Below are 27,117 nucleotides of genomic sequence, written 5' to 3' on the forward strand. Positions count from 1 at the left end.
TCCTGCACTTTCCCACTTTCAAGCTTCACCATCTCATGAGCAGACCAGAGGCCTGTTGACAGCCCTGCAGGCACCCCCTGGGGTAGACCCCCCGACCGGGGCGGGACCCTGCTGCTGGGGGCCAGGCTGCCATGCTGATGGCCAGGGAAGCAGGCACTGGCCGCCTGTACCTCCACCTTGAGGTGCATCCAAGTGAGGAATAATTACCTGTTTCCAGGCTTCCGACAGCATCTTGAATCCAATAAAGATCCTATTGTCTATTATTAGGGAATTACAACAGGCTATTGATATGTGGCTCCTTCTGGGGTCGGGAAGCCTCTCCTACCAAAGCATGAGGGGAGGGCCAAGCAGGTGGTAGGCTGGTGGCCACGGTGGTGCTTTGTCACTGCACGGCTAGGACGTCTCCAGCCCTCTGGTTCGGCAGGCAAGTGTCTTCATGGGGCGGGAAGCGGAGGCACCAGCCTGTGTCCACACTGAGGGGGGAGAAAATGAAACAAGATTTCGTAGCGGCAGGCTGTTACTCCAGCTGCGAGGCATAACTTTGTTTTAAGGGTCAGTTTGAATATAAAATCCTATAAATGTTGTAATCCGTACAAAATACCGTACTTGTGGTGCCTTAGATTCCAGATTAGTTGACTGTTTGGGTCAGTGTATGTCACAGTGTCCTTTCCCGGATGTAGGAATGGCCAGCGTAGTATTTCACTCATTTCCGCTATTTATCTAGAGCATTCCGAAGCATCGGTTGAAGTTGTTTCGAAGACAGGAAGCCCAAAGAGATGCACTGTGTGTGAAGTACAGAGAACCTACAGGCTTTGTGTGCCCCGGGTGGCCCACGAGAGCCCCCGCCAGGCTGTGCGCTGGGCCGTGGCCCGCCTGCAGCCAGAGCCCACAGGCCGAGCGCATGAGGGAGGCTGACGCCCTTATTCCCAGTTGGCATGTTGGGCGTGCCCCATGGGAGGGTATTGATATTTCTTCTCCAAGATGTCTTTGTGTAGGTGCGATCAGTATCCAGTCTTTGCTTTAGTTAGAGAGTGTTTTTCAAATCGGTCTTTAGGAGAAGGAAAGATGGCGACATTTCACGTGCTTGCCGAATGTGTTCTAGGCAGCTGCCCTGCATCTCACGGTGCTTCTCCGGGACATAGATGTGGGGAAACTTGCTTTCAGTTTGATGCTTAGCAAGGCCTTCTAGTTTCTGGCCGTGAAAACCCATTAGCTTTGAGGATCCAAAATGTGGGCACACTTACCATCTAAACCTTCTTCTTGATCAAGAAGTGAATGTAATAAAAATGTGTTTGCATTTAGCTGGGGTCATTTGCTCAGGGAGAGGGCCTCCCTGCACGTCTCCTGAGCAAGCTGTTTGCCCGTCGTCTCAGAGCTGCTGGGGTCCTCTCTCCCCCCTTGTCCTTCATACTGCAGCCACTTTCTCCTGGAGGCCTCCGAGCACCCGACAGGTCGACCACCGGCTTGTGCTTCTGTGTTGTTGTTCCTGGTTTCTTTCTTCCTTTGCGTCGCCGCACGTGACAATTGCATGTTACGCGTTGACTATCCTGCTCTTCGGTGCTGTACCAGCCGAGCTCACCCGAGCTTCCCCACAGCTCCCATTCCTGGAAGTGTGCCTGCCATGGATAAGATCTCAACAAGTATTTGTTTCATGATGACTTAATGGTTGAATAAATATTTCTTTAATGATGAGTTAACGAGGGGAGGAAGATAACCAAAGACCAAGTCAGTAATCCAGGGGAGAAACCCAGAACTATCTCATAAAGTAGAGTAAGAGTAAAGGGTTGAAAATACTAGGTAAGGCTAACACTGTGGGACCAGCATGGCCGCCGCTTGAAGGGCCATAAGCATCATGAAGGAGAAATGAAGGAAACAAACCCCTCAAGCAGAAAGAAATAGTCTGGTAAAATGTTAGAAGCTAACTCCTCCCCAAGAGGGGCAAAAGATCGCTTGGCTAATGAAGGAGGGTGGGAACCGGGTTGTTTTCTGACTTCCCAATGGCAAGGAGAGACTGGAGCACTCAGGTATTCGAGGGAAAGTGATCATGCATCTATATAGCCAAGCTGATGTTCCTCTTTGGGAGTAGGACTGTCCTGCCACGAAGGAATCCTGGGACCCGGACCCCCTCTCCCACCACAGACAGCTTAGGAGCTGGATGCTGGACAAGCGGAACATTTTGGCTGTTGGGCAGTTGGCATTTTAACTCTGTGACCCCAAGTAAGGGAAGCAGACACAGGAGCCGCAGTGGTCCTGGTTCTGTCCTGCAGGTGTGTGGGTGGCGAGGGGTAGGAGGTGTCCCAAGTGGAGCCTGCAGGTGGCGGGGGAGACAGAGGTTGCCGCTGGGGGTCTGAGGCTGCTGCAGATGTGTTCTGGAGAGGAGGGCACTTCCCAGCACTCCACAAGCCTGTGTGAATACAGAGGGCTAGGGCCATGGGTTCGGGCAGAGTTGAAGGGGCTCGTGTGGGGCTGGGAAGCATTTGAATCCAGCCAGCCCAGTGGAGGTCCTTATTCCCGTCGGAAGTTCAGTGCAGACTCAGAGGGCCACACCTGTGTAGGAGAATCAAACAGGCCCTGGACAGAGCGGCTGGCGCCTCCCCTGACAAAGCTTCAGACAAGAATTGCTGTGATCAGTCTGCACCAAGGGACCCTTAGCCACCAATGAGCTCTGTTCTTCAGAAAGCAACGGCATCTGGACACCAGCAGCCTGAAATTCGTAACATCCGGCATGCGCTCAAAATTGGCAGGCCGGGAACAGGTTGATGTGACCCATGGCCTGGAGAAGGAACAGGCCGTAGAAGCATACTCGGGGATGGCAGAGAGGGTAGGATTAGGGGAAATGGTGGTCCCAGAACTTGCATAGCCTGCTGTGCTCCAGAAGTTAAAGCAAACCGGGAACCGGGAGGATGTGCCGGGACCTGCGGGAGGATCGGGCGCGAGGAGAGCCTGACGCTGGCAAGGCATGCGTGGCATCAGGTCGTGCACGGGCTAGATCTGCAAGCCCCTCAGTTGTTGGGGTCTCTGTTTCCCACCTGTAACGTGGCCTTCCCGCAGCACCTGCTTTGTCAGCTTGTGGGAGAGGTAAACGCATGGGTCACGGAAGGTTCTCGAACCACGGCTGGTTCCTAGGATGGGAAGGCAGTGGCATTGCTCACGGGAGTCAGCGGGAGCCTGTCCTCAGCGAAGACGCTTGTGTTCTCCTGCCCACAAATGTCGTCCGATTGCTAATCGGTGCACCCATCACTGCTCATTAGGCAGGCGCTTCTGGGCCACGGGTGGCCAACACCACCCGGAGCTCATGGCCCTTGGCCCTGGCTGTTGAGACAGCTGCCTGCTGCGACCTCAGAGCAGCCTTGAGAAACTGCCTGTGGGTCCCTCCCCTGCCGCTCCTGACACCCCTGCCTCTCTCCTCAGCATCCTCGAGTGCCAAGGCCTCCCCATCGTGAATGGGCAGTGTGACCCTTACGCAACTGTGACGCTCGCAGGACCATACAGGCAAGTGCTCTGCCCGCACCTGCCCACAGCCTCAGCTGCGGTGATGCTGAGGAGTCCAGAAAAGTGCAGCATAGGCTGTGCGGTGGGGAGTCTTGTGCTGACTTACTCTTGTTTCCTCTACTGCCCTGAAACTGCTTGGTAAAAAAGGCCCCTGTGTGCTCCACATTGGGTATTTTTGGCTTAGTAAAGGTTCCTGATTTGCATGCCATCTGGGTTGGAGACAAACAGAAATATTGGGCAGTAAGTTACTTGTGCATTTGGTTGCTCAGTCTTAAGGCAGAAAGACTTGGTGTTAGTAGTGTTGGTTTTAATCTTAACCCTCGCTCCTCTATTTCAGATCGGAAGCAAAGAAGACAAAAGTGAAAAAGAAGACCAACAACCCCCAGTTTGATGAAGTGTTTTATTTTGAGGTTGGTATTTAGTGGCACAGTGTCACATTGAGACCTTTGGGGAAAGTGGCTCCCCGGGACCTCGGGCACCGGCTTCCTCCTGTAAGTTCTGGGATGACCTCCCCGTGCCCGACGCCTCCCTCCCGCCCTGCGGCATCCGCTGAGCTCCCAGGAGCCTTCCTCTCGCCCCTGGAAAGAAAGGCCATTTGTTGCTTCCTTGGTTTTGAGTTGAATGCTGACAAGTTATACTTGCCGAATTATCAGGATTTGCGTTTTTTTTATTGTTTGGTTGGCTTGGGTTCTTTGTTTTTTGCTTGCTTCTCCCAGTCTTTCCTGAGCAGTGGAGGGAGGCTTGTTTCACCAGGAATAGTGAGGGGTCTGAAGCAAAAGAGGAAATGCATTTGAGCACAGAGGTGCCCCTGGCTGCCTCTCAGAATTGTGAACCACTGAAGTTAGTAAGATGAGAGGCATGTGGGTGAAGACTGTGCAACAGAACAGTAGCAGACTCAGCTGACCCCTAGGCAATATGTTCAGGCCGATGTTCTTTCCATCTGCAAAGGTTTCTCGAAGGTCTCCTAGGCACCAGGTCCTGGGTGGCTAAGGATGAATAAGGCCTCTACTCCTGTCTTCCTGAGGTTGCTACCAAGCAGAGAAGCGTGCACAGGAGTGGATTATGTTCTTGGTGAAGTGGCTGTTGAGTCAGTGGCTTTGGGGAAGAGCAAACAACCATCAGTCCTGCCTGGTGAAATAGAGCAAGTCTTCCCAGAGTGGTGACGCTTGAGTAGAGTCTGGAAAGGTGCATTGTGAGGCTGAAGGAAAATGTGTCTCTAGATGTAGGGTGAGGTTGGTGTGAGAAGGGGGAGTTTTAGAAAACGAAGTTGGAGAGTTGGGTTAGAACCGAGGAGCTCATGTGCAGAGAACCTGGACGTTTTCTGCCTGGGGTCCAGAAGCCCACAGTTTTCTAAAATGCTGGAGGTCAGCAGTCAGGCTTCTTGGGCAGCTGTGAGAAGGGGTGAGGAGTCAGAATGCTGAGGGCATGGCACCATTCTCTGTCCCAGAAGGACATGCTTATTTCATAGCCCGGTGCAGAAAATGGATTTTAAGAAACTCGAGTTCAGGCAGGAAGCTGATGTGGTCAGCCTTATCTCAAGGGGGCTTCATGCCAGGGCTCCAGCGGCAGGGAGGGAGTCTGGGACAGAGAGTAAAGAACCGTTTTTAGTATGAATTATGCACTAAAAGCAGCACCACCCTTCCTTGTCCCTGCTGCCTCGAATAGCAGGTCAGCACTTCCCAAGCTTGTGTTGAATACGGCACACAGTAAAGCGTGGACTTTCCACTGCCACGTGGACCACCGGGACGGTGACACCCACTTTCTATGTCATATACTTCTATTTCACTCTGTAAAAACATGGGTCTCAACTCACTAGATTAATTTCACAAGCCCCAGAAACAGCTGAGCTCAGAACTGCATCCTGCAGGATCCCAGGGAAGGTCCAGACCTAGGCCCTCATTGCTGCTGGTTAAGGCCCACCTGACACCTGCCTCTCTCACGGCCTCAGACCACAGGACTTTGGAATATGCTTCTGTTTGCAGTTTATGGTCTTAGACTCAAAGGGCTGAGCCCTGCTTAACACCTAAATCCCCTTGTTGGGTTCTCTGTACCCGCTTTCTGCTTCATCTTGAAAACAATCCCCACAGCTCTGACTTAGCCTGCGGCCGAGCTCCTGGCACTGGAGTCCCAGTGGCTGGCTTTGGGCTAGCAGACAGCCTCCTACAGGGGTTTCAACAGGAAGTAGTCTCCAAACCATTTTCTTCCAGGGTAATGGCCAGACTTACCTAAAAACTCTTAAATATCTAAATGCAGTTATTTAAAGTTCTACTAAAACCATCTTCCTTCACTCAGTAGATACATTAGGTACCATGCAGAGACCCTGTGCCCACCATGCTATAAGCCAGACACTGAGCTGCATCAGGCGGTAGAGGCTCTGGGGGGCTTCCTGGAGGAGGTGGCCTTTCAGAGTCACCTTCAGGCTTCCCAGCATTGGCCTCAGTGAGGAAGAGGCCCGGTGGTGAACTGGGCAGGGGGTGCAGGTTGTAGAAAGACTCCTGTGTGCTGGGTGAGGGGAACTAGTGGGGGCTCCCAGGGACCTTCAGAAGCCTCAGCTGAAAGTGGATGAGGCTAGGGCCAAGCTGGGCGATGGCTGGACGGGAGCCCTGCTTGTGAGAAGCACGGGCTGCTGACATGCCGTAAGGGGCAGAGGTGCTGAGATGGGAGGGCTGAGCAGGAGTGAATTCGGGGCACAGGGAGGAGGGCAGGAGGGGAGGCACCTGGCGCTTTGGGGCTGAGGAGGGAGGGAGCTGGCCCAGGTGCTTGGAGGGGGAGGCAGGGGTGTTGGGAGGGTGATGAGGCAGAGCCCCGCTCGCACCCCCCGCCCCCTGGAGAAGGGGCTCCAGACATGCCTGCAGGCTGGGACCCCACCTCTGCTCTGGGTGGGGGTCCACAGCCTTTCCCTGGACCCGGGGCGGCTAGCACGTGGGGTGCTCAGCGGGCAGGGGTGTGGCGCACACATCTTCCTCCTGTCCGCACCTCCAGGTGACCAGACCCTGCAGCTACAGCCGGAAGTCCCACTTTGACTTTGAGGAGGAGGACGTGGACAAACTTGAAATCCGGTGAGCGAGAACTGGGGTTTCTAGGCTCCTGCTTGGCAGCTGCAGTCTGAACTCACCTCTTCTGTTTGTTTTTTGTTTTGTTTCTAAAAATAAGGGAATGGAAAGAAAGAGATTTTCAGTTTTCTGGTAATTTCAATACTAGGACATGGGGAGTTTGAAGTAAGAGCTGTGAACTTGCCGGCGATTCAGGGGGTGGCTGAGAGGACATTTACTTATGCAAGGGACAGATGCGGTTTTAGAGTTCACTTTGCAGTACCTTCTGAGAGGGAAGGTCAATGGCTTTATGCTGTTCAGTGTGTGTGAGGCTCTGTCCGCCTACTGGCCTGGCCCCAAGCCCCTGGTTCTGTGCTGGGGGGTCCTCACGGTAAAGCCCTCAGTGCGCTCGACTCGTAGAACACACTGACGTCCAGCCGCATCGGTCCTAGGAGCCTCTCAGGGGCCTCATGCCCACCAGCCGCCCCTGTCCCAAGGTGCCAGGAGAGAGCCTCAGTGGGGCCACCCTTTCCTGTCACCCTGGCCAGGGCTGACCCTGAGGAATCCTGTGGATCTGATCTGGTTTACAGTCTGGTTTCCTGTGGGGTCAAGGCTTCCTGAGGCACGTGAGGCTTGACTGGGATGCCGTAGGTGTTCTCTTGGGGGGACGGGGCTTGGGTGGGTGGGGGCATGGACGGAGGGAAGGGCCCCGAGTGTGGGACCCTCGGGCTCTTTTCTTTGTTCCTCTTGTGGCTTCGAGTGCTGAGGGAGGCCGGCCTCTACACACAGGTCTTAGGTGTTTCCAGTTTAAGTCTTCCATTTCAAAGATTTTATTTATTTATTTGACAGAGAGAGACACAGTGAGACAGGGAACACAAGCAGGGGGAGTGGGAGAGGGAGAAGCAGGCTCCCCGCAGAGCAGGGAGCCCGATGTGGGGCTCGATCCCAGGACCCTGGGATCATGACCTGAGCTGAAGGCAGACACTTAACGACTGAGCCACCCGGGCGCCCCAAGTCTTCCATTTCAAAGAACCAGCAGCGAGGGGACCCCGGTCGGGTGTCTGGAAGTCCCAGTGGCGGTCAGAGGCCGCGCTGAAGGTTTGGCTGTGCCCCAGGTGCCCCCAGACATACCACTCGCCTTTCTTGTTCGGAAAGAGAAGTGTTTATCCAAGCCTGGCCTTTAAATTCAGGAGTGAAGTCCTAGCTGTTGCATTTTAAGCAGACAAACAAATACTGCTCTTATTAAAAAGAAGAAAAGACAGCCTGGCAGCTTTTGGTCCCATTGCTAAGGTGTCACTTGGCAAATTAAAGGTTCCGCTTTCTTTATTCTAGAAGTGCCACAGGGCCTTGTTCTCCCCGTGTCCCTGATGCACACGTGTCCCTCTAGTACACCCTGTACCTTCCACGATGCCTGTGGCTCCTGCTTGGACTTCAGGGGCCACAGAGGGCTCATGCAGTCTTCTAGAATTTTCCCCGTGACCGCCATGTGTGCAGAGACTGGTCTTAAACTTTCAGCTCATGGAGTAAGCTCCGGTTAAGGTGTTCACCATGGGGTGCACGAGGCTGTTTGCTTGTTAGCACCGGGGACGCCCTTCCTCTGTCCATGCTCCCACCTGTCACACACGCACATCCGCCATGGCCCCAAATCGGAGGGAACTCTGAGAGTCCCACCCAAGTGCACTGTTTTCCCGTGCTGTTGAGAAGACGGGAGGCCCCTCGCCCCGACACCAGGCCTCCAGCTCCTCTCCCTGCCCCTGAGGCCTAGGGACACACCCGTCTTCATGCCAGAGGCACATCCTGTATTGACCCCACATTTCAGACGTGCTCAGTCAGTGTCACTCCTCACGGACACTGGTCTGTGGGACTGAAGGCTCCAACCCGCCCCGGACACTCCTGGGGAAGCTGAGGAGCACGGTTGTCCGTCCGTCTGCCCTCCCTAGGTCATCCCTTACGGAGATCTGTGTACCATTGGCTGTTTTTCAGAGTTGACCTCTGGAATGCCAGCAACTTGAAATTTGGAGATGAGTTTCTGGGAGAGCTGAGGGTGCCACTGAACGTGCTCCGCCAGTCCAGCTCCTACGAGGCCTGGTAAGGTGGCTGCGCACGTGGCCCTACACCCTCCTGGTGGGCGGGCGGACGCGGCTGCCGCTGAGCAGCCCGAATGAGGTGGCCACCTGCTGTGGTTTTGCACGTGGTCCCGGTTCGCTCTTGCGAGGGGATGGGGTTGCAGGTGGGAAATAGCACAAGGAGGCGCACCGGTGCCATTTTGGTGGCGGGGAGATCGCGAGAACGGTGGCTGAGGGCTTTGACAGAGACAAGGGCAGGGCCCCGAGAGCCTTGCGGCTTTGAGGACAGGCCTGAGCAGGGAGGGCGGGCCGCCGGCACTCCTGGGAGCCCTGCCGCACCAGGCCTGCCCCGTGGCCCGTCATCCCAGGTGTCACCTGCTGAGGAACGAAGCAAAGGCGTTGTTCCAGGCGAATCTCCTTGAGCTCTGCCTCCAGCCTCACTCACGTGCCTTTGCTTTATTCCGCGATCGTTTCGTAAATCACTTTATAGCACAGCAAAGTCATCACTGTGAAGCGCGGTCACAAGCATCTCCTTTAACAGACGCACAAGGTGGGGACATGGTGTGGTCCCAGGCCACAGGCCACATACCAGAGCCGTGCGTCCACAGACCCACCACGTGGGTGGGTTTTTGTGTGTTGTGCCTAATGGCAGTTTGCTGTCACGGGGACACTGGAATTTGTCTTAATTCTGTGAGGACAGTGCTAGCATGCCCCCTGCTGGGAGCATCCCTAGCCCTGAAACAAGATGGGACAGTCACATGGCAGCCCAGTGGACACCCACCCAGGACCTCGGTGGCCAGGTGCTTCAGCCAGGTGCAGGCTGCCCACATCTCCTCTCAGACCACATGGCCCATCAGCTCAGTGCAGGCAGGGTTCCTGCGTGGCCGGGCAGGGGCGGGGGGGGCGGTAGCTAAGAGAAGAGCGTCCAGTGAGAAAACACCAAGGAAGTGACCACGTACTGTGGTGGTCTGCATGCCTACCAGCACACATCACCTAATCCCTCTGATGCCAGGAGCTCTGCCACTCATTTAGCAGAATAATTGCAGCTTTGCTGTTATTGTGAGACATTGTCAAGCATTAATCTTCACAGATACATGATTTTGCTGCAGTTTCCCCTAATGAGAAACGCTTTCTCATTTCCGCTTCTCATCCTCTTACTCGTTCCATCCTTCCTGCTTTCCCGCCTTAACTTCTGTGTCTGTGGCTCTGCATAATCAGCTCCCAGAGGAAACAATGTGGGGGGCACCCCAGGGCACAGACCCTGCAGGGGGTCTCCTGTTGAAAAGGCCTCTGGCACCTGGACCCTGTGTGTTGTGGGGGTGCCATCGGGAATGACTGACTATGCCCCCAACACTCGGACCCTGCGAGGGGGCGGTTTCCCACGAGAAACACCCCCCATCCACACGCCCCGCGGGGGGTCAGGTAGGGAACACCCCTGGCACGGGGCAGAGAGGTGTCCTGCAGAATTACCCTGGAGCCCCCTCCTGCCTCAGACCCGGACACAGCCCATGACGGGCGATCAGCCAGTGCAGGGTGCATCCTGGAGGGAGCCAGCCCCTCGAGGTGCCACCACCTCACCCTGCCCTTCCCGTGTGTCCTGCGCCCAGGTACTTCCTTCAGCCCCGGGACAACGGCAGCAAGATCCTGAAGCCGGGGGACTTGGGGTCCCTGCGGCTGAACGTGGTGTACACGGAGGACCATGTCTTCTCCTCCGACTACTACAGCCCGCTACGGGACCTGCTGTTGAGGTCTGCGGACGTGGAGGTACCTCTGTGCACGGTGCACCTGCCACGCCCTGGGCCACCTGCAGACACCTGCAGAAGGGTGGGGCTGGGGCCAGACCTCCTCGCCCGGCTCTGCCCCCAGCCCGGCCCCCCCCAACTCCGGACCCTGGCCCTCTCACCATCCAGGGCTGGCTCCCCCCTCCCCCGGCTCCACCCCTCCGGCCCCCACCCACCTCCTAGCTCCTGACCCCAGCTCCAGTCCCTGGCCCCCCAGCCCTGCCCTGACCCTCCCAGCCCCCTGCCTCGGTCCGGATCCGCCCCCTCTCCGCCCCCCAAACCCACTGACCTACTGGCTCCTGACCCCAGCTCCAGCCTTTGGGTCCCCCAGGGACCCTCAGCCTCGTCCGGCTCCACCCCCCAGCCCCTTCCCAGCCGCCCCACCTGCCCACCTCTGCCCCCTACAAGGCACCAAGCCTGTCCACCTCTGGCCCTGCATCTGGGCTGCCAGTTCCTGGGGGGTGACTTTACCCTGCATACCGTCCCCCAAGCCTGCTCAGGATTCTGGGAGGAAAAGGAGACCAAGACAGATGTTTGCCCAGAAATACCTGTATCTCCCTTTGCTGGGAGGGTGGAAGCCCCTGCCCCACACCCCACCAGCAGTTAGAGCCCTGTGGCAACCCGGCAGGGCCCGCAGTTTGGTTTCTTTGACTGTGGTCCTGAGGTCACCAGCCCTAGTGCTCGATTTGGAGGTGGGTGGAAGGACTCCCCACGGAGGCACCCAGAGCACGTGTGCAAATTGGAGGGTTTGATGTGGGTCTCAGGCAATGCAGGTTTTGCTTACCGTAGTGGGAGGGGCACCACGGGGCAGGATGGGGGTCTGGGCCTTCCGTACGGTGACCCAGCAGCACCCACCCACTGACCGTGCCAGGTGGGGCTGGGGGCACCGCCCACCCACTGACCGTGCCAGTGGGGCTGGGGGTCTGCAGCCCACCCCGGGGCTGGGTGGGGGCCTCGCCCGTGCCAGTGGGGCTGGGGGCACCAGCCACCCGCTGACCGTGCCAGGGGGCACCACCCACCCGCTGACTGTGCCAGGTGGGGCTGGGGGCACCACCCGCCCACTGACCGTGCCCCGGGGGCACCGCCCACCCGCTGACCGTGCCAGGTGGGGCTGGGGGCACCGCCCACCCACTGACCGTGCCAGTGGGGCTGGGGTCTGCAGCCCACCCCCGGGGCTGGGTGGGGGCCTCGCCTGTGCCAGTGGGGGCTGGGGGCACCGCCCACCCGCTGACCGTGCCAGGTGGGCACTGGGGGTCTGCAGCCCACCCCAGGGGTTCCACGGCGTCTCCGCCCCACAGCCAGTGTCGGCATCGGCAGCACATGTCCTGGGCGAGGTCTGCAGGGAAAAGCAGGAGGCAGCCGTTCCGCTCGTGAGGTTCTTCCTGCACTACGGCCGAGTGGTGCCCTTCATCAGTGCCATTGCCGACGCCGAGGTCCAGAGGACCCAGTGAGTGAGCCCCAGCCCCTGTGCACGACCCCCCGCCCCAGGGGCTGCGGCACGTGCCAGCGACCACCGGTGGGGAGGGGCTGGGCCGGGGCAGGTCGGGGTGACCCCGGGAGCAGAAATCTCCCCCAGTGCTGGTCCAAGTGCAGATGTGGGACAGCGGAAGGGACCAGACAGGCTCAGTTTTTCGTTCAGAGACACACTGTTTCTTTTTTTTTTTTTAAAGATTTTATTTATTTATGTGAGAGAGAGAGTGAGAGAGAGCACAAGTGGGGAGGAAAGGGAGAAGCAGGCTCCATCCCAGGGCCCCAGGATCCCGACCTGAGCCGGAGGCAGACGCTTAACCGACCGAGCCACCCAGGCGCCCCAAGACACACTGTTTCTTAAAAATGCACCTTTTCTCGGAAGTCCCGAGGTGTGCGTGCAAGAAGGGGGTGCACAGGGCATGGGTTGCCTTGGGGCGGGCCCCGTTCTTGTGGTCTGAGGGTGGCAGCTTCAGTATTAGGCCCACAGTGGAGGACTGGGTCACTGCTGCCCAGGACCTGTGCCCACTCCGTGGGGATGGAGTCAGTCCTGGAGCTCTTGACTTAGAAAGATCCAGAATGCACCCTGGTTGAGAGAAGGCTTAAAGCACATTCTGTGACGTTTGCTTCCCTGCTGGCCTTCCCATGCTGACCTCGGGTTTGGTCCTTAGAAGCATTAACTTGGTGCAAAGCCGGACCTCACAAGGGGCAGGGCAGTGGGTGTGTGGACGTTCTCTGAATTGTCCGGACAGCTATGTACAGGAGGTCTGTTCCTCATGCCCGGCTGTGGGGCTCAGGGTGCCCAGCCGTGAAGCATCTGTCTTGGTCTCCTTTTCCTCCCAGAACATCTGGAAGCAGACTCAGCAGGGGGAGCGTGTCTCTGCAGCCAGTGGACGGGTACCCAACAGGCTCTGCTCCCGCTGACCCCTTGCTCTCTGAGACAGAATTGCCTCCACGCTGTTTTACAGGGACCCCAACACCATCTTCCGCGGAAACTCGTTGACGTCCAAGTGCATTGACGAGACGATGAAGCTGGCAGGGATGCACTACCTGCACGTGACCCTGAAGCCCACCATAGAGGAGGTGAGTGGGGGTCCCACCGTGCGGCCCCCGAGGAGGCTCCGCGGGCCCGGTGCTGTTGGGCGGCATGTGAGGGACGCCCTGCGACACTGCGGACATCAGGTAGCCGTGCAGGGCGTGTGGTGCCCGGGAGCACCTGGCTGCAGGGCTCCAGGCCATCTCCTTCCCAGCCCCACCAAGGGCCCTCCGCCTGTGTTCCAGAATCCTCCTCATTTTCTCAAATTAAAAAAATGCTTACTTCAGAAAATTCTTTGCTAAAGATGGAAGGACATGCAGAGAAAAACTGGCTCTTCGGAGAACAGCCCTTTCCTTCAGCCGCAGGTCCCCTGAACCTGTGCTCGGAGTTTTCTCTAGAGCAGCCTTGGCTGTGCATGGCCCTTCTGTTGTCGCTCACGCGCCGGCAGGCGCCGCCGAAGGCACCACACGCTTCCTGCCCCAGCAGCTCCAAGTTCTTCGCCTGACCTCTAACGGGACCCCCGAGCAGATAGCAGTTCCCCCAGAACAGCTTTGTAAAACGCAGGGACGTGAGGAAGTTTAAATGCGCACTCTGATCCGTGTGCAGAGACCTGCCGACACTTGGAAGTAACCATGTTTTTAAACTTTATGAAACCGGATCCCACGTGCGCTGATCCGGGATGGTCTTTGAGAAAGTCCCATTCCTCACGGACCGAGGCGGTGTCTGTGGCCATGCTGAAGGCCCTCCTCCCCCTGGTGCGCTGGCGGGGGGTGCTGGCCGCAGCTTCTGATGCCCCCTGAGCCCCTGACCTCCACCTGCCTGTGATCCTGGAATTTGTGTCACTCACTCCTTGTCATAAATGCACTTTCCAGATATGCCAGAGCCACAAATCCTGTGAGATTGACCCTGTGAAGCTAAAAGATGGGGAGAACCTGGAGAACAACATGGTAAGGAATCCTGATTTGTTCAGCCCTCTCCGGAGGCAGTCGCCCATCCGCAGGATTTGGGCACGTGGCCAGCTTGGGCGCTGCGTCTCTCTAGGATTTGGGGTGGGGACCATACTGGGACGTGCTCTACAGGGTGTCCACCGGAGCCTGTGGGAGGAGACCGGCCCTCTCCGCTGCTGGGAAGTGGCACCACCGCTCCACTCGGCTCTCGGCCCCTTTCTGGGGACTCGTGCTGCTCCTGGCCTGGCGCACTCGGCGCCTGGGCCTTCCCTTCTCCTGGGGCGACCGGGAGCCTCCCCGCCGGGCTGGCTCATGGCCTGGCTTCTTCCCAGCCTGGTCTGTCCTGCTGCAACAGACGTGGTCCCACACCTAGGCCGCGTCCACCTGTGTCCTCCCAGGGTGCGGTCGTTTTTTAAAACAGCCAGACTTCCTGATTGGACAGGGAGTTTTAATCTTCCATAGGGTTTATTCAGGTTAAGTCTTTTTCATGCCTTTGAAGAAAAGAGACGGGGTTCTCACTGTCGGGGAGGCACGTTCCAGGGAGTTTCATCCCTGCACCCGTTAATGAGGTCAGCGTGGAGGAGGGGGACGCCCCCAGAGCTCCAGGTGTTTGCCCCGGTGACCGCTGCTGCCGCCGAAGAGGCCCCTCTGTGCGTGCTGAGGGGGAGTGCGTCTGCGGCTGCCACGGCTGCTCCGTCCCCGGTGTGGTCGGACTGCTCCAGGGCCGGCAGGGCGGCCTGGGGAGAGAGCGATCCAAACAGGCAGTTGGGGTGACCACCTGCACCCCGTTGCAGGAGAACCTGCGGCAGTATGTGGACCGCATCTTTAGCGTCATCACCAAATCCGGAGTGAGCTGCCCCACTGTCATGTGCGACATTTTCTTCTCTCTTCGAGAGGCAGCTGCCAAACGCTTCCAGGGTGAGTCTTTGGTGCAGAAAACGTCCACGGCCCCTTGCTGGGTGGTCCCTGTCCCCAGTGCCAGGCACCTCAAAGCCAAGAAGGGAAGTTGCAGAGTCCTGTAGACAGGATCCCAGCTATGGCACTGGGTCAGTGCCCGTTCCCACACGGCACCCCTGTCCTGCCCAGCCGGGCTCTGGGTCCTGCCTGCAGCTGCCCCCGGCTGGATCCAGCCCCAGGCCCCAGATGGGAAGGCCGGCTGGCCAAGTTCGGTCACAGCGGTTTATTTGGGATGGAGTATTAATTTCTGTGAGTTTGGGCCCCTCCGGTAAGAGAAGCCGCCCTTCCCAGTTCTTCGCGATTCTGACTGGAGGGTTGAGGCAGTACTCAGCACCCCATGTCATGCAAGGGTGCCTTGCTGAGCCCTTGTGGACTTGGGACAGGAGGGATCCCGGGGATGAATTGCCCCTTCAGTTGTGCCCCTTGGTCAGGGAGGCACCGGGATTCACCCTGTTCAGACCTGCCCACGGGCAGAACAAAGGTGTCGTGCCCTGGTGGCAAGTGTCAGATTAACTGAAGACCGGGATGAAGGCTGAGGAGGGGCCAGTGTGGTGCCTGCCTCCCCACGATGCCCAGCAAGCCCCGTCCACGGCCCTGAGGAGCCCGTGGGTCAGCCCAGGTGTGTCCTGCTGCCTTCGGGGACCTTTGAGCCCCCAGACTAGTCCCTGGGGCCCTGACAGGAGCCCCCTCCCGCCTGCCGGGTGGGCACCTCTCAGCTTGTCCAGCACTGGAGACTGGGCCTCATACCCAGCTCTGTGGACGGGAGCTCCTGCTTTCAGAGCACATGGGCTCCTTCCAGTGCCAAAGAGCACCTAGTGTCTGGGAGGGGCTGCTCCCGAGCGCACCCAGCCCTCAGACGCTCTTTGGAATCGTCTCCCAGCCCAGCTGGCCGGCCACGTCCTGTCCGTCACAGCCCCGCTACCAAAAGGGGCTGAGCTGTTCGTAGTAGTGAGGGGGAGAGCGCCCGGGGGCAGGTGCACTCAGGGGCGGGCCCCGGTTCACCGCTCTCCCCGGAAGGACGTTGAACCAGCTCTCTGCGTTCCGGCCACAGATGACCTGGACGTGAGGTACACTGCTGTGAGCAGCTTCATTTTCCTGAGATTTTTCGCTCCTGCCATCCTGTCCCCCAACCTCTTCCAGCTCACACCTCACCACACAGTGAGTGAACGTCAGCCCCCATAAACTGGTAAACCCGCCCTGCCGGGCCTGCAGGTGTGTGTGCGGCCTCCTTGCTGGAGGAGGAGGGAGGGGCGGCCAGGCTGTGAACTCCTTTATCCACAGGAAGGGTTAGCTCCTCTGCCAAGCTGTGTCTGTTAAACACAGGTGGATGCTGTGACCAGGATTTCTCACTCCGACCTTAGGAAGAATGGAGCATTTATGATCTTGTGTGCATTCAGTCACATATTCAATCAACAAACGCTTACTGAGCCCCCCAGGGCCAGGCTCTGAGTGACGCACTAACAGAGCGTACCCTGCAGTGACCGAGCTTGGCAGAAAGCCCAGGGCCAGGGGATTCAGGGGGCCCTATTCCCGTCTTTGTTGGTTTTAGGTTAAACCGCATGAAGGGCAAGCGAGAAACCCCGGGTAGGGCTGCTTAGGGGACTCAGAACTGGGCAGGGAAGCTGCTTGTTTAAAGATGCCCCTTGTGCGTGTTGGGCTGGGCGCTTATCTGCAGCTACTCTCCTCTCCCTGCCCTGCGGGCCCCCTGGTGCCCTGGGGAGGCGCTGGGGTCCAGGCCGCGGTGGCCCGAGAGCCTGTGTCTTGAGCGTCTGTTGTGCGAGCTCTGGGAAGCTCACACAATGGAGGAGCCTAGAGGGACGTGTCCCGCGTTCGCCTGCCTTCTATTGCATCAGGTGGCACATCGGGCGCCTTTTAGGTGATGTGACCCACTTTGTCAGCTGTGTAATTCTGGGTTCAGTCACAACATTTCTGGAAAACTGAAACAAAACTTGCGTTTCTCCTTCCCATCTGATAGGACCCGCAGACGTCTAGGACGCTGACACTTATCTCCAAGACTATTCAAACTCTTGGCAGCTTGTCCAAGTCAAAATCTGTAAGTCATTTATTTTAATCATCTCTTTTTAACACAAGAGAGAGTGTGGGTTCAACACAGTTATAAGGATAAGGGACAATAAAACCCACATGGGATCCCCACCTACCATCTGAGTAGAGAGAACGTTCCAGCAGCTTGCAAGCTCCTCTTGCCTGCTGAACTGTGAAACTTTGCCTTTTGAGACTGTTTTGTTTGGGGGCAAGTTATCCTCAGAGGCTGAGTTTGTCTTTGTGAATCTTGGACTTAACACAGGTTCACTGTGGGGATGATGATTTACAATTAAATTTCACAAGCCGGTAGCATACAGGGTAATGTCTCTTAATAAGCAATAAAGAAGTGACATCCCCCAAACCAGTGGTAGATTCATCCCACTGTGTTCCAGGCAAGGGGAGGGGGAGGAATAAAGTTCAAATCCTGTGTCTTCCCTAGACACAAGGGTGAGCGATGACATTGGCCCCTGCCAAAAGGAAAAGTCCCCGTTGCTGGAGCAACTGTTGCTGGGGAACACCGAGGTCTTGACAGGCAAGTGGGTGACCTGGGGGGCCGCAGAATCGCCCCTCCCAGGGCCCAGCAGTCCCCTGGCCGGACCAGAGCGTCTCCTGTGTTTGGGCAACATGTGCCCAAGGGCAGGGCCCTCGGCCAGAGTGCTCATCAGCGACACGGGGAGCGGGGCGTGCTCCCCTCACAGATCCCTTCATTTCTGTCACGAACAAGTGGGTTTCCGTCAGACCGACCTACGGCATGGGGGCAATAACCATAGCAGGTGGTGCGTTACCAGCTCCTGAACGGACGGCTGGTGCATCCACTCCCGTGGGGGGTTCAGAAACCGCGGGGGCCCGGCCGTGAGCATCTGAGGATGTCCGTGCCTGAGGCAGATGTGCTGCCGGGGACAGATGGGGGGCTCCTCCAGGGGCAGCCTACAGCACGCCACGTCCTTCCGGGCCCTGAGGGTCTGCCCCAGGCCCCACGGCCCCCAGAACGCGGGTGATGACACGCAGTTCTGAAGACATGGGCTGCTACGTGTAGCGATGGTGATGTGGGGACAGCTGGGCATGTTCCGTGGGATTGAAGGTCAAAGCTGGCTGCACAGGGACGGGGCCCATCTGGTGGAGGCCTCCCCTTCTGCCTGGACCTGCAGAAGCCCCAGCCCAGCCCTCCCCATTCTGTTCTCTGTGGGGTCCAGTCGCTGCCGGCAAGCAGCCCCCTGTGGGGGAAACGCTCGGCTGTCTGTGGATTGGAGTGAAGTAAAGGATGTGTGGTGGCCGGCAGCAAGCTGGTCGCTCTTCTGGCCATCCATGGAGGCTCGGATGAACGAGTCCATGCTGGATGCGAGGTCTGCACAAAACCCACCTCGTGGCACATCCAGAAACAGTAAAGTGGCCTAACCCTGAGGACGGTGCTCACGGCAGGTGCGGCATCAGGAGGGTTGCTGAGCCGGCCATGCGTTCCTGAGCTGTGCTCTGACGTTCACACATCGGGGGCCCCTCATCAGCACCCCCAGGTCTCAGAAGAGGCTCCAGAGCAGCGGCCTCATCGGGGTGCCCGTGTAAACTGCGTAGACCTGGAACCCAGAGCCTGGGCTGAGCCCTGGCATCTAACTTTGTTTAGTGGCTGTCACGGAGGCTGGTCATGATGCACGCCTCTAGATGGTTCCGTTTGGGACCAGGAACCCAGAGACCTGTAGGCCTTTGTTAAGTGACCTGTTTCATTTTAGGCCAGTTTTAAGGAATCGTACATGGCTGCATTTTATGAATTCTTCAACGAACAAAAATATGCTGACGCAGTAAAAAACGTGAGTATGGACATCAGTTAACTTGAACAGACCTGCCCCCAAGTCGTATGCTGTTCCTAAGAAACCACTGTTGTAGAAAATTGAGTTAAAATTCACAGAAAACAGAAGTGACCATTAACTGCTGTAAAGAGTTCAGAGCATCGTTGCCTTCGAAGTCCCTGACCACCCTCCACGGTTCTGGGACTCTCTGCACCCTGGGGCTCCATGACCCCTTCCATACCCTCCTGTTCTGTCCACGCTGCACAGTCCTGGGACTCTCTGCACCCCGGGGCACTGTGACCCCTTCCACATTCTCCTGTCCACCCTGCATGGTCCCGGGACTCTCTGTACCCTGGGGGGCCATGACCCCTTCCACACCCTCCTGTTCTGTCCACCCTCCACGATCCTGGGACTCTGCACCCCGCGGTGCCGTGACCCCTTCCACACCCTCCTGTTCTGTTCACCCTGCATGGTCCCAGACTCTCTGCACCCCTGGGCGCTGTGACCCCTTCCATACCCTCCTGTTTTGTCCACCCTGCATGGTCCTGGCACTCTGCGTGCCCCGGGGTGCCGTGACCCCTTCCACATCCTCCTATTCTGCCCACCGTCCACGGTCCTGGGACTCTTTGCACCCTGGGGGGCCATGACCCCTTCCACACCCTCCTGTCCACTGTCCTCGGTCCCAGGACTCTCTGCACCCCGGGGCACCGTGACCCCTTCCACACCCTCCTTTTCAGAACGGACAGATGGAGTTCTTCTCCCTGATTGGTGGGGTGCTCTATCTCTCTAGAACGCTGCCCTGTTTGTTCTGCAAATCCCCTCCAAGTCCCTTGCCTTGCCCTTCCTGGCCATCTACTCCTGGGGCCCCCACAAATGCCTGAGTCATGGTGCCGGGGGACCCAGACCCGGAGTCAGGGACATGGCACATGGAGAGGGTCTTTTCTGGATCCTAAAGCTTTACTTTTTCTCTTGTGTTCAGAAGCAGTCACACATACTTACCTCTCAGAAATCATAAAAACCAGGACCCAGAATGGGAGGAAGGGAGAGGAGCTAGAGGTGCGCATCAGTTGATGGAGGGAATCCAGACGGATCATGGAACAGTTGAATTAGGAGGGGAGGGTGTCCTGGGAGGAGAGCCCCTGCTGCTCACATTCCAGTAGAGATGCATTCTTGCATCACCTGTTGATGTGCAGGTGGGCCTCCAGGTGTCACCATGAGCCTGGCAGCCAGGTGAAGCAGCAGCTGGGGGTCTGGTGGGAGGCCGGAAGCTTCCTGGCTGCAGCAGAGATATGCTCAGGACCCCTGACTCTTGCAGAAAAACCCATGCTCCCCACATTCCTCTCTCCTGTGGCATCAGCAAGAGACACAGCATGACACTGCTGTTTCTGCGTGAGAAGGGAACGTATCCAAGCGTGCCATTTCCCCTTTAACCATTTGCTGTCTTTCCCACTTTAGTTTTTAGATCTGATCTCATCTTCTGGGAGAAGAGACCCCAAGAGCATAGAGCAACCCATCCTGCTTAAAGAAGGGTAAGGCCTGTGTCTGCTGCTGGGTCAGCAGGAGAGACGCAGGGGCAGTGCTCCTGGCCGTCCCTGCCATGAACTGGGGCCTCTCTGCCCACGTGGCTGGTGGCCTCCCAGCTCACAGGCAGCCAGACCCGTCAGGGGCTGTCCAGGCCTGGGCCATCATGGCCGCCGTCCATGTCTCGATCCAGCAACACTGCGCACAGGGCATTGTGAGACGTGCTGGTGTTGGCTTTCCTTTGTGCCTCTGCCCTGGGGGTTGTGTGCATGGAGAAACACCTGTCAGGTGGAGAGAGGGCTGGGGAGGCTGAACCACCCCTGCATGGTTGGCTCACTCACACCTGTGTTCAGGACCCTCCCTCCCTCCATCAGTCCCCCACTCCTGAGGCGTCTCCTGCTCCAATCCGTCCTTGTTTCCGGAACGCACCTGCCATGGCCCCGTGGGCCTGCCCACCTTCTTACGGGCGTCTCTTGTTGGTATTCCCAGTGTGGGAGCATGGGGAGGGGACGGCTGCTTTGTTGGAGGTCTGTTGAACCCCATGTCCTTGCCAGCTTGTGATTTAAAGTTTAGCAGGGGCTAAACTTTTCAGAAGTAGAGACCTTTGCCTTTTGGTTTTTAACCCTATCACTTGGAGATACAATAAGATGTTAAAAATCTGCAGGCCGTATTGGGTAGGACAGATGTGAAAGAAGCAGTTTATTTGGATTTTGCAGATGGGACTTCAGGCTGTGGTGTGGGGAAGGTGCTAGATGTTCCCTGAGCCCCGACATTCACCCACAAACATGTCCTGTTCACAACAGGTTCATGATTAAGAGGGCTCAAGGACGAAAACGCTTCGGGATGAAGAATTTTAAGAAAAGATGGTTCCGCCTGACCAACCATGAATTTACCTACCAGAAAAGCAAAGGTAACGAGAAATTGGCTTTTTACTTGATTCTCACACTTTATTCTGAGGGGCCAGAGCCTTGCTTGGAGCCCTGATGGGGTTACCGCCTGCTTTTCTGGAGTAAAACGAAGAGCACGGAGTAAGCATCCCATGGAGTGAACAGTTTCTCACCACAGGACCACGTGGGAGACATCCGTCCACTCTGGTGGCCTGGGTGTGGGTGGGGAGCCAGGGGGCCTGAGCCTCTGGGCTCCAGGCGTGGGAGTCGGGGTCCTGTGTTGGCTGTGTCCTCCCAGATCTGATGTGGCTTAGATCTCGGTGACGTGGCCCTGGGAAGTAAAATGTGGAGACAGGCTCCTCAAGACGGTGTGCGGCTGGAGGCGTTAGGGTCCCTGGGAGGTCCTGGTGCGTGAGGCCCGGCTGTTCCGCGGTGTCCCCTGCCCATGGTCTGTGTATGGCTTACCCACCCCCCCAAGGTGGGCACCCTCTCACCCGCCCCCTCATGAACTCTCTCTGCGGCAGGAGACCAGCCTCTGTACAGCATTCCCATCGAGAACATTCTGGCCGTGGAGAGACTGGAGGAGGAGTCCTTCAAGATGAAGAACGTGAGTGTTGTGCCTCCACTCACTTTTCAGGGGTTTCTCCTTCTGCCCTCGTGCCCCCACCATCGCCCCGCCGCCCCTGCCCTCCTCCACGGAGCCCCATCACCTGGGTGCTTGTGAGCTGGCCAGAGGCGAGAACCTGCCGGAAAGTGCGTTCCTGGCAGCAGCAGGGACTGGGGCAGCTCTGGGACCCTGTGGGGTTTCTTTGAAATTCATTTTGATCTGGTTTTGAACTTACAAGAAAGTGGCCAGAATAGAGCAGGACCCCCCGTGTCCCCTAACTCAGAATCGCGGGTTGTTTGCATTTGTCCCATTTGCTGAGCATATTCCTTCATTCTGTCTTCGTCTCTCTCCACGTGCACGTGTCTTTCTGAGCCACGTCAATACTTGAGCGTGTTCCCGGAAAACAAGGGCATTCTGGCAGAGAACCCAGACAGCTGCCCGAGGCAGGACCCCCGGCTCCAGTGCCGCCGTCCACGCTGGCTGTGCTGTGGTCTCTGCAGCGGTGTGTGTCCCCAGCCGAGTGCCACGTGGTACATTCTCTGTCGTGTTCTTGATCTGGAACGTTCCTCAGACTCGCTCCGTGTTTCGCAGCCTTGGTGTTTTCGAAGTACTCAGGCCAGGTTTTGTGGGCGTCTCTCAGTCTGGGTGGTGGGTTCAGGCAACCTGTTTCGCCAGGCATCCCGTGGAGGCGAGTGTGGCCCCCCCGGGCGCGTCTTGTCAGGACGGCTCACGGTGACCGTGGGGGACACACTGGGCTGTGTCCACCTCTGGCTCCTCCTCAGGCTCCTGCCCGTCCTCAGTGGCCCCCTGCTTCCCTCGTCCCTTCACTACTTCTTCTTGGCTGCTGCCGCGGAGAGCTCCGCCCCACGGGGTCCTTCACTTGCCTGTTAGGGCCACGTTTTGCTCAGGGCTGGCGCCCCTCACTGCCCAGTGTGGCTGTGGGACGTGGCAGCGCTTCTGGCTGCACCGTCATTCCCGTCACCGGCACACCCCGCGGGCACGCATGCATCCCGCTCGGCCGAGCGCTGGCGGGGTTTCCGAGGGAGCCACCGGTGAGGATTTGGGAGCCAGGCTACGCGTGGGGAGCCTTCCTGTGTGTTCCCGCGGGGTGTCCTGCAGGAGAGCCCGCACGGCAGGTCTGCCCCCCGCTTGACGCTTTACGAAGGGCTCAGACCTCTGGGGCTCTCTGCAGCACAGGCGGGAGCAAGCCTGGGTTTTCTTGCCACTGCGCGCCTTGAAGCTCGGCGGGGAGGGAGGGAGTGCTCCTGCCCGCCACCATGCCACCGAGCCACCGGGTCAACTCCCGTCACCTCCCATGCAGTCTCCAGGCTCTGGGGGAACGTGCGCTCACACCGGACACCTGGAGGCCTTGTTCTGGGGGAGGTGGGGTCTGTGTAGGAAAGTTCCCTGCGGCCTTGCTGGCTGGTGGCTTTGCTTGGACCACGTCCCTACCAAGCCCGGGTGGCGACGTGCCTGAGGGTACCAGTGGCCTCCTGTAGCCCCCACAGCCCTCAGCATGGAGCCTGATGTCTGCATTCTGCCCTCTCTTTCCCCGTCTGGTCCCAGTTCTGTTTCTCTCTTCCTGATTTTCCAAATACTTTTTATACTTTTGTTTCATTAGGTGTATTTTATCTAAGTTATCTGCAGTCTTCTTTAGAGCTAGGTGAGGAGTAAGTAACAAAGAGTAGTTCAAACTTAAAATGCTACGAATCATTCCCTGGCCTTCCAGCTTTACAGAAACTCCGACCTGTGAGGGTTTGACAGGCAGTGAGGCCTCTGCCCTATCAGCTTCCCCAGGGAGAGAGTGCTTCTTCTCTCTTGTTCCAGACCCCGTCTCGGCCAGCAGTCCTGGCTTGGCGCATTTCTCTGCCACTCTTCCTCCTGTCCGCACTCTGGCCGAGGGCTGGTATGGACAGAAGGACGGCCCGTTGGCCAGTTCTCCCCGATGATGTTGATGGGATTGCCCCTCCTGTGGGGGATGGGGTAAACCCCCGACCTTGCCACCCGGGGGCCACCTGGGCCCTTCATGCCCTCACCTGCAGATGACCACCGTCCTCTGGAGCCCAGGGTCGCTGCCAGGCAAACAGTTCATGAAGCACAATGCCCGGGCCTCTGCCCATGTTCATCCATTGCCCTTACAGCGTGTTCAGTAATAGTACCGTATTCCTCAGGGGAGGCCTCGCAGCGGTCCAACCAACGGTGTAATTTGGAATCCTTAGAGTAAAAAGGCTGGTCTCCTTAAGGAGAGAGAGAGATGTTCTCAAGGTGTTGACGATTTTAGTTTTTTGTCTTTAAGATTCGGAAAGTGGCTGTCCGCGGAAAGAACTGGCTTAGCTGGTGCTCTCCATGCGCTCAGCAGGGACACCTTCCAGGCCCTGTAGTCCTTGTTCTCTGAGGTCACGGACAGCTGTTCGGGCACCAGCTCTGGGGCTGGCTCCGTGTCCTGGGATGGCTTCTCCCCGTAAACATCCTGAGGGGGAGGTACAGCTCTGGCCCAGTCTCCAGAGGAGCAGACAGGCTCAAGAGGAGGGAGCTTGCAGGAGCTCACGGCACTCGTGTGGGGGCGGGAACTCAGACCCGACCTGCTATCCTGACAGCCTGCATGCGTGGTTCATCTCCAGCAGCCCCAGGCCCAGCCCCCCTCCCCGTGTCCCTGGTCATTTGCTTCACTGTTTGTGTCTTCCTGAGTGTTGCCAGCTGCCCCCGCCCCCCAACACCACGGGCTTTAGGGAAATTAGATGTAGCAGCTCTGCGTTGCTTGAGAACCTTCTTCAGCTGCCAGGAGCCATCCACAGTAACTGCTGGCCCCGGGAGGATGGCCCTTGCACCCCGTCTCACCCCACAGGCTCTCCTACAGACGCTGGGTTCAGGGTTTATAGGAAGGTCCCCAAGTCAGGTTCTGCTTCCCAGGAGCTGACAAGGGCTCTGACCTGTCTCCCGTCTCCTGTGTCTGTCTTTTGCTCATTGGCACAGTTTGGGGGGGACACAGTGGGATCGCAGCCATACACAGATTTGCACAGTCTGAGGCCCACACAACAGTGCATGTGTGCCCAAGGTGGGCCAGGGTCGGGGGCTCAGTCCCAGCTATTCACTCAGGAACTCGGACGTACATCTTCTCCTCCCCGGATCCATCAACTCCTGTTCCTCCTCTCCGTGCACACCCCCTCCCCCTGGAAAAGCCCACCATCATCTTTGACATTCTGATTCCTGGCCTCTCCTAGGGCCCTCTTAAAAGTCCAGCCTAAGAGCCCTCCAGGGCCCTGGTGTGCCCACTTCTCCGCTTACCCCCATCTTCTGTGTATAGCCTGGCCTGCTCCTGCTGGGAGCACCCAGCCCTCCCGGGGCTCAGGGCCTTTGCACCTGCTATCCCCCTGCCCCAGGACCTCCACTGCCCCAGGACCCCCGCTTCTCCCATCCCTGCTGCCTTAGGACCCCCGTGCCTCCCATCCCCGCTGCCCCAGGACCCCCATGCCTACTGGTCCTTCTGCCTGGGACTCTCCCATCTTGTTCTCCTTTTCCCACTCAGCTTAATTATCTCTTAGTCATTTTTCTGACCTCAGCTGGGTCCTTTGTTTAGAAGGTTCTTGCCTGACTCTTCCTCTGGCGTACACAACCCTTACACTTTGTGTTCATCCCTATCCTTCTTGCTGGCTGGAAGTTCATGACAATAGAAACTCTGGGCCACCTGGGTCCCCAGAACCTAGGGCAGTGCCTGGTTCAGGAATGGTGGCTGAATAACAAGAAAGGCGGTAGAGGCTTTGAGAAGCCTCAGAGGAAGTAATCCCGACCTAGAAGGAGGAGGAAGAGCCTCCTGGTCAGGAGGGGTGGGTGCATTTTTCCAGATGGACACACAGCCCATACAAAGGTCCTGAGGTAGGTGTGGGGGTGAGGACAGGACCGTGGGCCGGAGAAGCTCTGATGCACCTTGCACAGAAGGCCGCTCCGGCTTAAAAAACCGTTTATGTAATGGCCACAGTGAAACAGCAGGGAGATGTACAGTGCTACGCCTTTGCTTTTCGAATGGAGCCCCCAAGACCCCAGGAAGCAGAGTGCCTTGGCCAGGCTGACCAGGGGTGGCCCAGCTGAGTCACTTCAGTCTCCTGAGTCCCCCAGGGGGAAGGCTGTGGCTTGTGGCTCTGTCAGTTCAAGGACAGCAGAAGCCCTTCGTGCCTGCCACAGCCCCTGGGCCTGCCCGTCCCCCTCCACATCTGTACTAAAGACCCTCGAGGCCCAGGCAGGACATCTTGCTCTGTGGCCTCTCTGATCCTCTTCCCTGTCCCCTCAGATGTTCCAGGTCATCCAGCCCGAGCGGGCGCTGTACATCCAGGCCAACAACTGTGTGGAGGCCAAGGCCTGGATCGACATCCTCACCAAAGTGAGCCAGTGTAACAAGAAACGTCTCACTGTCTACCACCCATCCGCCTACCTGAACGGCCACTGGCTGTGCTGCAGGGCTTCCTCGGACACAGCCCCGGGCTGCTCCCCCTGCACTGGGTAGGTCTGTGCCTCTCCAGCCCCAGGACCCTCCCAGCTGGTTCAGGCAGAGGAGGGGTCCCACAGAACCAGCCCAGAGGACGGAAATCAAACCCGAGCCAGCAGGAAGCAAAAGCAGAGGGTATTGAAGATACGCACAGAGAGAGGGAAGGACAGAGCATACGGGAGACTCTGAAAGGAAAACTGCAGGCGTCTTCTCTTTGCTTGGGGCCTGGGGTTTTTTGTTTCATTTTTTTTTATAAAGATTTTTTTTTTATTTATTTATTCACGAGAGACAGAGAGAGAGAGAGAGAGGCAGAGGGAGAAGCAGGCTCCCAAGGAGCAGGGAGCCCGACACGGGACTCGATCCCAGGACGCTGGGATCATGACCTGAGCCGAAGGCAGACGCTTAACCATCTGAGCCACCCAGGCGCCCTTTTTTTTTTTAAAGATTTTTTATTTATTTATTTATTCACGAGAGACAGAGAGAGAGAGAGAGAGGCAGAGGGAGAAGCAGGCTCCCAAGGAGCAGGGAGCCCAACACGGGACTCGATCCCAGGACGCTGGGATCATGACCTGAGCCGAAGGCAGACGCTTAACCGTCTGAGCCACCCAGGCGCCCTTTTTTTTTTTTTTTAAGATTTTTTTCTTTATTTATTTATTCATGAGAGACAGAGAGAGAGAGAGAGAGGCAGAGGGAGAAGCAGGCTCCCAAGGAGCAGGGAGCCTGACACGGGACTCGATCCCAGGACGCTGGGATCATGACCTGAGCCGAAGGCAGACGCTTAACCATCTGAGCCACCCAGGCGCCCTTTTTTTTTTTAAGATTTTTTTTTTTAGGGGCCTGGGGTTTTTAATGGCCACTGTGGTCTGGTGCATGTGTCCCCTTAGGCATCCAGGAACTGGTCGACACAAAGACAGGGTCCCGATGTCCTTGATAAGTTACTCGTTCCCTCAAGCCAGGGGTCTTGGCCTCAAGGTGTTTGGAGTAAGTGGTCTTAGAGAACATTTATGACGACCCCGCCCG

The 27,117-nt window shown here is 57.6% G+C and overlaps 1 protein-coding gene across 3 annotated transcripts in view; it reads left to right on the plus strand.

Annotated features, from left to right (window-relative positions):
• Positions 1 to 27,117, plus strand: part of RASA3 (RAS p21 protein activator 3) — a 116,039-nt gene that overhangs the window by 80,501 nt on the left and 8,421 nt on the right. For 2 of the 3 annotated variants that reach the window (XM_064585862.1, XM_064585863.1), the window contains 16 exons: positions 3,412 to 3,492; positions 3,830 to 3,902; positions 6,475 to 6,551; positions 8,508 to 8,612; positions 10,198 to 10,354; positions 11,670 to 11,818; positions 12,807 to 12,921; positions 13,747 to 13,821; positions 14,616 to 14,739; positions 15,830 to 15,936; positions 16,754 to 16,831; positions 18,546 to 18,623; positions 20,058 to 20,131; positions 20,927 to 21,033; positions 21,535 to 21,617; positions 25,903 to 26,111. In XM_064585862.1, the coding sequence (XP_064441932.1) occupies positions 3,412 to 3,492; positions 3,830 to 3,902; positions 6,475 to 6,551; positions 8,508 to 8,612; positions 10,198 to 10,354; positions 11,670 to 11,818; positions 12,807 to 12,921; positions 13,747 to 13,821; positions 14,616 to 14,739; positions 15,830 to 15,936; positions 16,754 to 16,831; positions 18,546 to 18,623; positions 20,058 to 20,131; positions 20,927 to 21,033; positions 21,535 to 21,617; positions 25,903 to 26,111 (1,692 nt within the window). Of the gene's footprint in view, positions 1 to 3,411; positions 3,493 to 3,829; positions 3,903 to 6,474; positions 6,552 to 8,507; positions 8,613 to 10,197; positions 10,355 to 11,669; positions 11,819 to 12,806; positions 12,922 to 13,746; positions 13,822 to 14,615; positions 14,740 to 15,829; positions 15,937 to 16,753; positions 16,832 to 18,545; positions 18,624 to 20,057; positions 20,132 to 20,926; positions 21,034 to 21,534; positions 21,618 to 25,902; positions 26,112 to 27,117 lie in introns of those variants that run through there. The other variant, XM_064585864.1, reaches the window with a different exon arrangement.

The sequence above is a fragment of the Mirounga angustirostris genome, unplaced genomic scaffold (assembly GCF_029215605.1).
Source record: "Mirounga angustirostris isolate CCGP_5_RB_7025 unplaced genomic scaffold, mMirAng1.0.hap1 SCAF_3, whole genome shotgun sequence".
NCBI lineage: Eukaryota > Metazoa > Chordata > Mammalia > Carnivora > Phocidae > Mirounga > Mirounga angustirostris.